General features: G+C 34.9%; 1 protein-coding gene across 3 annotated transcripts in view; it reads left to right on the forward strand.

The window, feature by feature from the left end:
• The window catches only part of ADGRB3 (adhesion G protein-coupled receptor B3), a 771,030-nt gene that overhangs the window by 410,307 nt on the left and 345,258 nt on the right, over positions 1–15,465 (forward strand). For all 3 annotated transcript variants that reach the window (XM_033217557.1, XM_033217558.1, XM_033217559.1), the window contains 2 exons: positions 196–345; positions 1,900–1,975. In XM_033217557.1, the coding sequence (XP_033073448.1) occupies positions 196–345; positions 1,900–1,975 (226 nt within the window). The remainder of the gene's footprint in view (positions 1–195; positions 346–1,899; positions 1,976–15,465) is intronic.

Below are 15,465 nucleotides of genomic sequence, written 5' to 3' on the forward strand. Positions count from 1 at the left end.
AGACTGATAAGTAAAATTCAGCAACATTAATGAAAAATTTTATCTAATAAGAAGACAGTTATTTTGTTGCTCTGATAAATATAATTTTGACTTGAAATTTTATTTTGAATATACTGCAAGATTTACCTTGATCAATATTGATTACACTAAAATGTAAAGCAAGTTTAGTTGAAATTATTATTTCTTTTTTAATAGTGGCTAGTATTCAGAAGCTTCCTGCAGCCTCTGTTCTAACAGACATCAACTTTCCAATGAAAGGACGGAAGGGAATGGTTGACTGGGCAAGAAACTCAGAAGATAGGGTAGTAATTCCAAAAAGCATTTTCACTCCGATGTCATCAAAAGGTAAATATCTGAAATAATGTGAACTTGAACAAGACATTTTTGATAAGGTCATTTAATTAGAAATTAGGTGTAAATCTTCACACATTAAACAGTTTAGAAATAGTCTGTAATCATTATGTTAAACTAATTTTCTAAATATAGACAACTTATTCTTGGTTCAAAAGTCTCTGAATTTACTGAATAAAACAGTCTATTACAGTGTGAAAAATATACAAGTGCAAATTATTGACCTGAGCTTGCCATGGTCAAGTTTCAATATTCATGGTTTTATCCCTGTGTAAAGCATGTGGACTAATATTTTACCTTTAGGTATTGAAATGTGTTGTATTCTCCATGCAATGTCATTTTTATTTCTGCCTTATTAAAATTTGCCTTGGTTTAAAGATACTATTTTGGCATACAAAAACAAATTTAATACCTGGGTGATAAAATAATCAGTACAACAAGCCCCCACGACACAAGTTTACCTGTGTAACAAACCAGCACATGTTCTCTGAACTTAAAATAAAGGTTAAAAGAAAACAAATTTGAGAAAAAATTAAGTTTTTAGAACATTTGTAATAGCCTTTAGAATTAATAGCTCTTTTCAAAAGTGACATCATGGTCACTTTTGCAGATTTCAACCTTAAAAGGTAAAAATCCAAAAGAGAATTGATTCTCTTTTCTGATATCTTTGGGAAATTAAACTCTTAAAGGGAGACTCAAGCAGCTTCTTGTCTCAACCTGGTAAAAGAAGTTTCCTGGGCCGGGCGCGATGGCTCAAGCCTGTAATCCCAGCACTTTGGGAGGCCGAGACGGGCAGATCATGAGGTCAGGAGATCGAGACCATCCTGGCTAACACGGTGAAACCCCGTCTCTACTAAAAAATACAAAAAACTAGCCGGGCGTGGTGGCTGGCGCCTGTAGTCCCAGCTACTCAGGAGGCTGAGGCAGGAGAATGGCATGAACCCGGGAGGCGGAGCTTGCAGTGAGCTGAGATCGGGCGGGCCACTGCACTCCAGCCTGGGCGACAGAGCAAGACTCCGTCTCAAAAAAAAAAAAAAAAAAAAAAAAAAGGCCGGGCGCGGTGGCTCAAGCCTGTAATCCCAGCACTTTGGGAGGCCTAGACGGGCGGATCACGAGGTCAGGAGATCGAGACCATCCTGGCTAACACGGTGAAACCCCGTCTCTACTAAAAAATACAAAAAACTAGCCGGGCGACGTGGCAGGCGCCTGTAGTCCCAGCTGCTTGGGAGGCTGAGGCAGGAGAATGGCTTAAACCCAGGAGGCGGAGCTTGCAGTGAGCTGAGACCCGGCCACTGCACTCCAGCCTGGGCGGCAGAGCGAGACTCCGTGTCAAAAAAAAAAAGAAGTTTCCTTCATGATGCAAAACTATAGAAAACACATCTTTAAGAGCTATCATTAACGTGCATGGTTAGGAATGCATTTCTTTTTACCAGGCTTTATCTTTGCATAAGGAAGTACTGGAATTATCTTGTAATTAGCAGATTAAAGTTTTATAAGACATAGTATTTTCTTGCTGTTTGCTAATACTTCAAATTTTATTCTTTCTAGAATTAGATGAATCATCTGTATTTGTTCTTGGAGCAGTACTATACAAAAACTTAGATCTAATTTTGCCCACTTTGAGGTAAGCTACAAAGTAATAAACTGTTGTAATTTTGTAAATTATTCCAAAATGTGATTAGAGTTCATTCTATAAAAATAGTCAAACAAGCTGTGGTAATACAAAGGGATTTTTCTTAAATGAAATAGAAAATACAAATTTAATGAACAGGCTATTAGCAATTATGCATTTCAAAACAACTAGGAAAGATAATTTTGGTGTCTGATTGTAGCCCTGCAAATACTTTTGTGACTAATAATACCTTGCCTGGATACTGAAAAAAGAAAAGAAAAGAAAAGAAAAATCACAAGTGTCTATAATAGAATGGGTCACTGTAAAATTAATCTGTCTTCTCCCTTTAGTTGTGCTTAATGGTACTGTTTATCAACATGACATGAAATTAAAGCAGTGTCATGATGACTGGGAAAACATGGTATTGTATATTTGCACAAGATCTTAGTTTGCTTTGAAATAAATTTTCAGTTACAGCTACACCTTTTTAAAATGCTACTGTTTATTTGGAAGACTATTTCTGGAAGAAAGCTATTAATTTCTTTCCTCCCAGATATTAAAAACAATTACAAATAGTAATTCTACCAAAACTAACTTATTTGCTTTACTGTCTTATCTACTATACCAAATCTCACAGAAAACATCATTCACATCTACTTGGGTTGTGATGTTATCACTCATAGTGACCTGTTTCTCCACATCACCTCATTTTGGAAGATAGAGATAAAGTTGTTTTAGTTAAATACGATCACAGTAGGACTTCTTTCTTATACCCTCATAAATAAAGCTTTACATTTTTGGAGAGGAAAGAATATAAATAATGTGTGCAGTTATACTGTGGACAAAACAAATAGTCTAAAAATAAAAACAATTAGAGTTCAGTGCAGATGAAAAAAATATCACCCAAGGAAGCAGCAGTGATTAGGCATGAATCTTTAGAGAAAATCTTTCTATGTGAAGCACGTTATTAATATAGGTAGAGAGTCATCCAGAGCCCCTGTAGATGCCATGCAGGGTCTCCTTCAACCATAGAGACAACCATGGGAAGTTGAAATTTATTTGCCTCCCTTCTCCTCTGAATAGAATTCAGACTTCCTCAATTTGGATCAGTCTGTGTTTGTGTTTTGCTAACAAAAAAAGTTTGAAAACAAGTCTACTCTCAACTTTTCCAGTGGTTTTATTAAAACTCATTGGCATTTACAGTTACTCACAGATAAAATTTATTCATAGTTACACTGCCTATATCTTTATGTTTGATGTTGATGAGAGATATCCTAAAGTTAAAAATGCCCAGATAATCAAAGTTAGACATTTATTTCCACAGGGAATTCATTTATATAAAGCTTATATTTTAACAACTCTAGACTAGACACTAACTTAAAATCAGGTGACTTGTGTTTTCATTTCAATTAAACATGTCGAGAGTTTTATAAATTTGTCCAGTCACTCAGTAATTGTGTGCGTTCAGTTCAACTGTAAAATAGAAACGTATTTATGTGCAACGTTCTCCCTATTTGCTCCTGAGATACATAGTGAATACAAATGAAATATTCAACATAAAAATTTTTAGATTAGTTTCCCTCCTAGATGTCCAGCAGTGTTGGATTATGATTAATCTTGTTCCATATAATCTCATAGCACTCACTCACCTACACAAATGAAGTCAGGTTATTCCAAGTTTTATAAATTTATGCAGTCAATATAATTGGAAATTTCTTCAGGAAATTTCCCAAGGGATCCCAGCCTTTTTTGTAAAATGAAAAAGGAAGCATTTAATTAGTGTTTGAACTTTAAAAAAAGAATATCATGACAGAGGCAGTTTGTCTCTTAAAGCTTATGGGTAGATTAATGGTTTCATTATGGATGATTTAATGGATATAGTAGAGACCAGTCTGACAGACTGGCTCCCCTGATGCCGCCTGTAACACAAAGGGATTCAGACAGGCGACTGGGCAAGTCACTGACTTTTTTTATACGTAAAATGTGGTAATTGAACTTAAAATTTTTTTCACCTTCAGAAATTATATTTTCATTGCAGAAAGTTCCTACATATTCTTTAGATTGAAGTCCTTAATAACTTCTGTATAAGAATCACGAATTTGTTTACCTATACATTCTTTGTATCCATAAAGTCATTTAGTAAATGTCTATAGGACAACTAAATAGTACTTAGATCACTGACCAGATATAAGGACAATAGAATGCTTGGGATGAAATATTTGTTAAGTACTCTTAGAAAGGTGAAGTACTAGTGTTTACTTCTCATTTTCTTTTATCTCTTGTAGTAATATAATGTGACCACTAAGTACCCTCGAACTTGTTTTTCTCCGTTTCAAAACATTCTTCCAGAAAGTCTAATGAGTAACTGCACGAATTATAGGTCTGCTAAATGAAAATATAATTTTTATTGAACAAGGGTGATTCTTTTTTCCACAGTCACTCAGCAAACATTTACTGAGCAGCGTCCCTGCTAACAGTACTGTATTAATTCTTTTAAATATCCCCTGCTATCGCAACTCTCAGAACAGTTCTTGATACAGGGTCAAGGATTTTTTTCTGTAATAATTAATTTATTTTTATTTTTATTTATTATTATTATTATTATTATTATTGAGACAGAGTCTCGCTCTGTCGCTCAGGCTGGAGTGCAGTGGCGCGATCTCGGCTCAGTGCAACCTCCGCCTCCCGTGTTCTCGCCATTCTTCTGCCTCAGCCTCCTGAGTAGCTGGGACTACGGGCGCCCGCCACCACGCCCGGCTAATTTTTTTGTATTTTTAGTAGAGATGGGGTTTCACCATGTTAGCCAGGATGGTCTGGATCTCCTGACCTTGTGATCCTCCAGCCTCGGCCTCCCAAAGTGCTGGGATTACAGGCGTGAGCCACCGTGGTAATAATTAATTTTTCTATCTGATAAAATATCTTATATAAGACATCTTTAAAAATAAGGCACACAGAAGTTTAATGTTTATACTATTAAAATATTTTAGGAACAGAGGATTAAAATATGTGTATTTTGCAATTTTACTGTATAAGTGTGACTGTGTGAATTGAACTCAGTAGGAAAGGAAACATCTTTTTATTCAACATAAAACGTACAAATTCGTTCTATATGTTCAGTTATTATTTATGCATTTTTATAAAATGTATTCCTTGTTGATGATTTTACTAATTATATGTTGAAATATGTGAAGCCACGTTTGTTATACACAGAAATAATAATAGTAGATTTGTTGTTATGTTTCCAGAAATGGTATATTTTGGTATAATTATTTTCATTATTTTTCTCATAGAGACTATGAAAGAGGACTTGATGTATGCTTTGAATAAATATAGTTTAGAAATTGTCCTTCATACAAAGACAAAAATAATTTTGCATGTTGACTGTCTCTTTATTGAGATATTTCTCTTCTTCTCTTAGCCGTAATATACATTCAACTGTCCTTCAAGCTGCAATTTTTATTTTACTATTCAGTTGTCTTCCCTCTTAAAGTTAAGTAGATTCAGATTGTTACTTCAACTGAAGGAAATATGCTTCAGATGAAGTCCAAACTATGTGCTATTCTCAGCCTCTCAACTTCCTTCTTCAGAATAATTTCTTATAGATAAAAAGTATAGATGGGCCAGGCATGGTGGCTCACGCCTGTAATTAGCACTTTGGGAGACCGAGGCGGGTGGATGACTTGAGGTCATGAGTTCAACACCAGCCTGGCCAACATGGTGAAACCCCATCTTTACTAAAAATACAAAAATTAGCTGTGCATGGTGGTGCATGCCTATTAGTCCCAGATACTTGGGAGGCTGAGGTGGTAGAATCACTCGAACCTGGGAGGTGGAGGTTGCAGTGAGCAGAGATTGCACCACTGCCCTCCAGCCTGGGTGACAGAGCAAGACTCTGTCTCAAAAAAATTAAAAAAATAAAAATTTTTTTAAAAGTATAGAACTACAGGATATTAATGCTGTAAGGTCTTTTAGGGTTTAGTGTGAGCTAGAACTCTCATTTTATGGATAAGAGACCTGAGATCCTTATTGCTTAAGTGACCTAAGATTATATGTCCAGTAGGTAACTGAATTATAATCCAACTTGCCTTGTTCGCTAAAACCAGGACTCTTCTACTATATCTCATTCCCTCTATTTTGCTACTATTTATTATTTTAAGCAATACAAATCATAGACTTCTATGATAGTTCAAGAGTATACCTGTATCCTTCGCAGAAAATCTTGTAAGAGCCAGAACAGGTGGCTATATGTGAGCAGTTTCAGGGAGCGCTGGGGCTGGCCTGGTGGCCCCAGCCCAGGCTGTCAATGCCAAGACTTGAATTTGTCACACCTCCCATTCCCCCTTGATCACATGTGCATGTCCAACCCAGTTCAGAGGGTCGTTTGAGGGAGTGAGATATTGACACACAGATGCCACTCACATTAAGGAATTAGAAAACTTGCATATCTTGGCAAGCTCATAAACTGCTCTGAGAATTTTAACTTACTTTTATAACATTTTTTGAAGCCAATTTAGCAATACCAAGAGACTTAAAAGTGCTTTATCATTGATATAGCAATTCTACTTCGAAGAATTTATTTTAAGGAAATAATCTCTAAGGAAATAGAAAAGTATATCCAAGTATACCCTCAAGCCAAGAAATCAATAAATGGTTATAAACAATCATTCATCTGATTCATTTAATAAGTTCAGTTTCCAAGTTTGTGGGATAGCCACGAAAGTTCTGAGTACGTGAGCAGTATGTTGTTATCCTGTTAAGACATGAAAAATGTAGTCCTGTAAAAAATACATGTTATGTAATGATTAACATTAAAAGGATTATAAAATAACTAATAAAATTATATGTAAATTTCACTATAGTGGAATAAAGAAAAATACAGATGAATGAAAACTAAAGTGTCCTCAAACCAAAAGTCATTACAAAATTATTTTTAAAGAAAGGAACAAATTTCAGTAATGCAAAAATCCCATGAATTTCTTGTCAAGTACACTAACCTAATTAAGGTAAATGAGGCTGAAATTTTTATATATTCAGGAAATGGAACTCGTTTGAATTCCTAATGCTATAAAAATTAAAAATGAATAGAAAAATGATATTGGAAATAATAGAAAATCGTAGACATAATCACTTTTACACCAATGCACGCTGAAGGCAATCAGCCTGAAGCAGTCAGCTCTCTCAAGAGCTCATGCCTTAGGTTTAGGACCTAAACTTTGAGTCTTCCTTTTTAATTCTCACTGTGCAATGAAATATTCTAGTTTTGTGACGTTCTGTACCTTTTTGGATTGTCCTCATGAAAACATTAGAAATTTAAATTATCTATAATGAAAATTACAAATTGGCGTAGATTATAGTATAAAATATTGTGGTATTAGTGCATTATTTTTTAAAACCTGGGTCTAGTTTGGTCAGATATTTTTAAAGTGGATGTAAATCCCTGATCACTTGGCATTTTTAAAATTCTAGATTCTACATATCTTAGCAACCTACAGTGAAATTCTAACTCATTTCAACTTTAAGTAAACCCAATCCTACTTTTTAGCAGCTGTCAGCTGATTTGGGTTTTAAAAACAAAGATATTTAGCTTTAAAATTTTAGTAAAGTACCCAAATTCCCATACTGTATGAAATCATCTATTTTATTTTGGTCTTATTTAAATTAGTCTATTCGTTTAAAACATTTATGCAAGTTTCATTTTTGAAGCTACATAAACTATGAATCTAAAAATGTAAGAGGGCTATAGTAACTTTACTTCCATTAAACCCTTAACATCTTTTTGTTATATCTTATCTGGCAATACTGTATGTGTGCTATTAGTTCTGCCATCTCCTCCATTGGGACTTTTTCTATAACTGCATTACATTTTTTATTGTGTTACAAAACATAAAATTTACTGTAACTACTTTTAGTGTACAGTACAATGTTAACTATATGCACTTGTGTAACAGATCTCTAGAAACTTTCCATCTTGCAAAATTAAGACTATACACATTAAAGCACAACTCCCCTTTTCCCACTCCCTCTGAGCCTTAGCAACAGCCATTCTATTTTCTGATTCTTAGTTTGACTACTTTCAATACTTTGTCTAAGTGAATCATGCAGTATTCATCTTTTTGTGATTGATATATTTCAATTAGCATAATATCATTTGGGTTCATCTGTCTTGTAGCATATGATAAGATTTTTTTCTTTTTATACGGCTGAAGAATATTTTATTGTTTATGTATATATCACATTTTCTTCATCCATTCTTCCATTGATGGACAGTCAGCTTGCTTCCACCTCTTGGCAATTGTTAATTATACATCATGAACATGGGTGTTCAAATATCTCTTTGAGATCTTACTTTCAATTATTTTGGATATATACTCAGAAAAGAGATCATTGGATTATTTTTTATTTGTTTTTTCAGAAACTGCCTACCGTATTCCAAAGCAGCTGCACCATTTCACGTTCCCACCAACATTGCATCAGGGTTCCATTTTCCCACATCCTTGTCAACATTTGTTATGTTGTTTTTGTTTTTTTTTTTTTTTTTTTTTTTTTTTGCTTTGTTGTGTTGTGTTGTGTTGTGTTTTTGAGACAGAGTCTCACTCTATTGCACAGGCTGGAGTGCAGTGGTGCAGATCTCAGCTCACTGCAACCTCTGCCTCTCCGGTTCCAGCGATTCTCCTACCTTAGCCTCCCAAGTAGCTGAGATTACAGATGTGTGCTACCACGCCTGGCTAATTTTTGTATTTTTAATAGAGATGAGGTTTCCCCTGGTTCATTTAAACTCCTGACCTCATGAGATTGCCACCCTTGGCCTCTCAAAGTGCTGAGATTACAGACATGAACCACCCCGCCCAGCCTGTCTTTTGTTTTTTAATAATGATTATCCTGGTGGGTGTGAGGTGATAACCCGTTGTAGTTTCGATTTGCATTTCTCTTACAATTAGTGACGTAGAGCATCTTTTTATATCCTTGTTGTCCATTTACGTACCTTCTTTAGAAAAATATCTATTCAAGTCTTTTGCCCATTTTTTAATTTGATGATTTGGTTTGGGTTTTTGTTGTCAAGTTTTGGAATTACTTATATATTCAGGATGTTAACCTCTTACCAGATACATAGTTTGCAAATATTTTCTCCCTTTTCATAGGTTGTCTTTTCATTCTACTCATTGTTTTCTTTCCTGCACAAAAGTTACTTTGTTTTGTTTTTTAATTTGATGAAGTCCTAATTGCTTATTTTAGCTTTTCTTCCCTGTACTTTTGGTGTCATCTCCAAGTTCAATTATTTGAATGTGTTTCTCTGTGTTTTCTTTTAAAAGTTTTATAGCTTCTAGTCTTATGTTTACATCTTAATCCATTTTATGCTAAGTTTTTTATATGATGTAGGCACATGGATATCCAGTTTGTCCAACACTATTTGTTAAAGAGATTATCCTTTTCCCATTCTGTAGCCTTAGCACCCTTGTCGAGTGTCATTTGACCATATACAAGAGGATTTATTTCTGGGCACTCTATTCTGTTCTGTTGGTCTATATGTCTGTCTTGACACCAGTACCATACTTTTTTTTTTTTTTTTTTTTTTTTATACTTTAAGTTCTAGGGTACATGTACATAACATGCAGGTTTGTTACATATGTATACTTATGCCATGTTGGTGTGCTGCACCCATCAACTCGTCAGCACCCATCAATTCATCATTTATATCATGTATAACTCCCCAGTGCAATCCCTCCCTCCTCCCCGCTCCCCATGATAGGCCCCAGTGTGTGATGTTCCCCTTCCCGAGTCCAAGTGATCTCATTGTTCAGTTCCCACCTATGAGTGAGAACATGCGGTGTTTAGTTTTCTGTTCTTGTGATAGTTTGCTAAGAATGATGGCTTCCAGCTGCATCCATGTCCCTACAAAGGACGCAAACTCTTCCTTTTTTATGGCTGCATAGTATTCCATGGTGTATATGTGCCACATTTTCTGAATCCAGTCTGTCACAGATGGACATTTGGGTTGATTCCAAGTCTTTGCTATTGTGAATAGTGCCGCAATAAACATACGTGTGCATGTGTCTTTGTAGTAGAATAATTTATTTATTTATTTATTTATTTATTTATTTATTTTTTTGAGGCGGAGTCTCGCTCTGTCGCCCGGACTGGAGTGCAGTGGCCAGATCTCAGCTCACTGCAAGCTCCGCCTCCCGGGTTTATGCCATTCTCCTGCCTCAGCCTCCCGAGTAGCTGGGACTACAGGCGCCCGCCACCTCGCCCGGCTCGTTTTTGTATTTTTAGTAGAGACGGGGTTTCACCGTGTTAGCCAGGATGGTCTCGATCTCCTGACCTCGTGATCCGCCCGTCTAGGCCTCCCAAAGTGCTGGGATTACAGGCTTGAGCCACCGCGCCCGGCCAGTAGAATAATTTATAATCCTTTGGGTATATACCCAGTAGTGGGATGGCTGGGTCATATGGTACATCTAGTTCTAGATCCTTGAGGAATTGCCATACTGTTTTCCATAATGGTTGAACTAGTTTACAATCCATTGCTGTGACTTTGTAATATAGCTTGAAAATAGAGAATATTTTGTTTTTCTTTCTTAAGACTGCTCCAGCTGTCAAGAATTCTTTGAGATTTTATATGAATTTTATATTTTTTTCCATTTCTGCAAAAATACCATTTGGATAGATTGCTTTGGGTAATATGGACATTTTAGCAATATTAAGTCATCTAATTCATGGACACAGGATTTCCTTCCATTTATCTGTCTCTCCCTTCAATTTTTTCAGAAATATTTTATAGTTTTCAATGTATAACTCTTTTTCCTCCTTCAGTTTACTCGTATTTTATTTATTTTGATGCTTTTTAAATGGGATCCTTTTGTTAATTTCCTTTCAGATTGTTCATTGATAATGTATGGAAACCCAATTGATTTGTATGTGTGTGTTTTTTTTTTTTTTTTTTTTTTTTTTGCATTCTGCAACTTCACTGAATTTGTTCATTAATTATAACAAGATTTTTAATGTGTATCTGTGTGTAATCTTTAGGATTTACTACATATAAGGTCATGTCATCTATGAACAGAGGTAATTTTACTTCTTCCTTTCCCATTTGGATGAGAATGGAAATTTTATTCTCTTTTTCTGACCTAATCGCTGTTGGTAGGACTTCTAGTACTATATTGAATGAAATTGGCAAGAGAGGGAATTGTATCTTATTTCTGATCTTAGGGAAAACACTTTCAGGTTTTTCTGTTTTGTTTTGTTTTGTTTGTTTGTTTTACCATAAAGTGTGATATTAGATGTGGGTTTTGCATATAAGACCTTTGCTATGTTGAGATAATTTCTTCATATTCCTGATTCATTAAGCGATTTTATCATGAAAGGGTGTTTTTGTCACATGCTTTTTTAAAATCAATTGAGCCGAGGCAGGCGGATCACGAGGTCAGGAGATCGAGACCATCCTGGCTAACATGGTGAAACCCCGTCTCTACTACAAATACAAAAAATTAGCTGGGCGTGGTGGCAGGCACCTGTAGTCCCAGCTACTCAAGAGGCTGAGGCAGGAGAATGGCATGAACCCGGGAGGCGGAGGCTGCAGTGAGCCAAGATCGCGCCACTGCCCTCCAGCCTGAGCGACAGAGCGAGACTCTGTCTCAAAAAAATAAGATAAGATAAAATAAGATAAAAATCAATTGAGATGATCATGTGGTTTTTTACCTTGATGCTGTAAATTTGATGTATTACACCGATTGATTCTCATTTGTGGAAACATCTTTGCATTTCAAAAATAAATCTCTATTGGTCATGATATATAAACTTTTTAACATGCTGCTGAATTTGGTTTGCTAGCATTTTGTTGAGGATTTTTGTGTCAATATTTATTAAGGATATTTGTCTGTAGTTTTCTTTTTTTAAAAATAGTATCTTTGTCTGATTTCAGTATCCAGGTAATACTGGCCTCATAATGGATTTGGCAGTGCTCTCTGCTTTAATATTTTGGAAGACTTTGAGAATGAGTTGTATTTATTCTTCTTTAAACGTATCATAGAATTCTCTAGTGAAGACTTCTGGTCCCCTAGGCTTTTGTTTATTGAGAGGTTTTTGATTATTGATCCAATCTCTTTACTAGTTATGAGTCTATTCAGAAATAAAATTTCTGCATGATTTAGTCTTGATATGTTACGTTTTTCTTAGAATTTGTCTATTTCTTTTAGCCTATCTTGTATGTTGGCATAGAATTAATTGCTCATAGCTGTCTCTTATGATACTATTTACTTCAGTGCCATAAGTTGTGATGTCTCCTTTTTATCTGGTTTTTGTTATTTGAGTCTTCTCTCTTTCTTTTTACTTACTCTTTTTAAAAAGGGTTTATCGATTTTGTATATTTTTTCTCCAAAAATCAACTCTTAGTTTTGTTGATTTTTACATGGGTTTGTTATTTTCTATTCTGTATATTTCAGCTCAATCTGTATTATTATCTTTCTTCACTATGTTTAGGTTTAGTTTTTGCCTCTTTTTCAAGTTCTCTGAAGTATAAAGTCAGGTTTTGATTTGAGATATTTCTTTTTTTTAACATAGGTGTTTACTGCTATAAACTTCCCTGTTAGTACCTTTATGCTGCCTCACATATGTTATGCGGTATGTTGTATTTTCATGTTCACTTGTCTCAAGATATTTTCTAATATTTCTTGTGATTTCTTCTTTGATCCACTGGTTGTTCAAGAGTGTGCTGTTTGATTTCTACATATTTCTGAATTTTTCAGTGTTTCTCTTGGTGTTGAGTTCTAGTTTTGTTCCATTATAGTCAGAAAAGATACTTGGTATGATTTTACTCTTCTTGAATTTGTTAAGATTTGTTCTGTGGCTTAACATGTGGTGTATACTGGAAAGTTTTCTGTCTGCCCTTGAGAAGAATGTGTATTCTGCTGTTGTTGTATGGAGTGTTGTGTGGAGTTCTGCATGTGCTTGTTAGGTCCAATTCATCTATAATGTTATTGATATCACCTGTTTTCTTATTAATTTTCTGTCTAGGTAATCTATCTAGTTAATCTGTCTAGTTATTAAAATGGGGTATTAAAATATCCTATTATATTGTTACTATTTCTTTCTTTCTTTAATTATTTCAATGTTTGCTTCATATGTTTGAGTGCTATGACATTAGGTGCACATATATTTATAATTGTTATATCTCCCAAGTGAATCAACCTTTTTATCATTACATTGTATCCTTTTTCATCTCTTGAGACAGTTTTTGACTTAAAGTCTATTTTGTGTGATATAAGTGTAGCCAACCTCATTCTTTTTTGATTATCTTTTACATAGGATGTTTTTCCATACTTTTACTTTCAGTCTATGGACGCTCTTATATACAAAATGAGTCTATTGTAGACAACTGAATTGTATTTTTAATCACTTTTTATACTCACTTTAAGATATGGTTCATGTGCCTTAAACATCTTAAGACTCTGCAGAAAAATGTGACGATTAAGTTGCCTCTGAATGATTAACTCTATACATTTTAAATTGTTTTATATATCAACTAGTACAAATCTCAAGGACAGAAAATAATTTTATTATTTTAGTCATGAAATCCATTTGGCTGTCAGATCTGCTTTTCTAGCAGTGAATTCAAACGTGCAGCCAGCCAGGGAGTATTAGCAGATCACAAAGCCTGACATGGCACATCAGCAGCCAGCTATTCACTTGTGCAAATTAGAATAAATTGATGGAATAAATTAAAGACAATTTTGTACACTATACACTTTTTAAAAAGGAAGCCATTGCATAATGTAAATTTGCTTATTTATTTCCCCTTTATTAGGCATTTAATACCATGATATTGGCATTTTAAATCAACTTGTTAAAATTTGGTATTTTTGTTTAGTATTTGCTTATTAAACAAAACACTCAAACATGTTTTGAGTATTAAAATGTTCCAAAGAATAATACAAATGAGGACATATAAATGATAGATAAAAACCTTGCTCTCATCGAGCTTATTATCATGTGGAAGAAGACATGTGTAGTATAGATGAAAGCTTTGGTAGAGGTAGGTGCACGTTACTGTATTGGGGCACAAGGTGGCAGGGACTCGCATGAATGATATTAGCACACTGATATGCATGAATACATTGACACATATCTCTTCTCAAATATATTCTAAATATATTAAAACATACACACATTTACTCTCTCTCTCTCTTTCTCTTTCTTTGTCCCTCTCTCTCTCTCCATCTCTCCTTCTCTTTCAGCAAAAGCCATAGGGTTGATTCTGCCCTCTAGGGAACTTCTCCACCAGGCCAGCTGAGCAGCTGATGAACCTAACACCGTGTAATATACCCTGCAGAAGGCAACTTATTGTAGCTACTTTGCTCCTTACAGACCAGCCATTCAGGGCCATAGTCTCCACATTCCCAAACACACAGGGAGCTTCATAAATATCTTAACAAAATTGCAATCTTCTTTATAGAATACCCACATCTGTGCTTTCTAGTAATGTATCCACTTATGGAACTTAAACATAATAGAGATACTGTATGTTCTAATATAATAATTATCTAATAATAATTAAAATGAGCGGTCATTGGGTTTTATTAAAAGCTGGTAACTAGGATTATAAATGGAATCAGAATAAAGAGACAAATGGAATTTGAGTGAAGTATCAATATTTTTGTTTTGCAAAACCAAACCAGAACTTAAACACATTCAGGCTAATCCAAAAAAGGAACTTAATCTGTCTGTTCAGGACTGATTGTTCCTAGGAGAAATGTTCATAATTTCTCCGGTAATGACAGGTGGGTATTTCCCCGACTCTCAGCTGTATGCACCATTCTCTGGGAAACCTGTCAGCTGTGCTAATATGATCAACCACCCCGGATCACCTCTCAACTTTGTCAATTTTCTCTATTCTCACTTGGTTCCTTGATCACTTTTACTCACAGAGAAACAGGGAAGAATAATTTGGCAAAAGAAGCTCAGCATTTAGAGCTGAGTTTTCTGTCCTTCAAAATGTACTATACCTTCAATTGACTCATTTAGCATTTAATGAAAAAAAGGACAGTTAACCAGCTCTCTCTGTCTGCAACAATCTTCCTCTTAACAAAAACAAAATAGATTTATGCTTTGTTGTTTTTTACTCTTTACTCTTAGACTCTCTCTCTGAGCTTCCTATTTAAAAAAGTGTCATTTGACATTACTGCATACATGAGAAATGCACTTAAAAATGTTAACCCATGTGAAATAGGTGTATAGTTCCTCTGCTAGTAAATATAGTAAATTCCCCCAACCACGGAATAACTCCGCATTTTTTTCTGATGAAATCTTGTGCCAAAAACCATCTCATTAGAGAAAAACAAATCTCAAAAAATGCAAGGTTCGGCATGGTTCCACCATATCAGAACTATATGACTTAAATGGTATAACCACTTTAGAAAACAATATGGCAGTAACATAAAACTAAGTATGCCTTTACAGCATGATCAAGGAATTCCACTCCAAGATATTCACCGTAGACATGTGAAAATACA

The sequence above is a fragment of the Trachypithecus francoisi genome, unplaced genomic scaffold (assembly GCF_009764315.1).
Source record: "Trachypithecus francoisi isolate TF-2019V2 unplaced genomic scaffold, Tfra_2.0 Lachesis_group10, whole genome shotgun sequence".
In the NCBI taxonomy this organism is placed as follows: Eukaryota; Metazoa; Chordata; class Mammalia; order Primates; family Cercopithecidae; genus Trachypithecus; species Trachypithecus francoisi.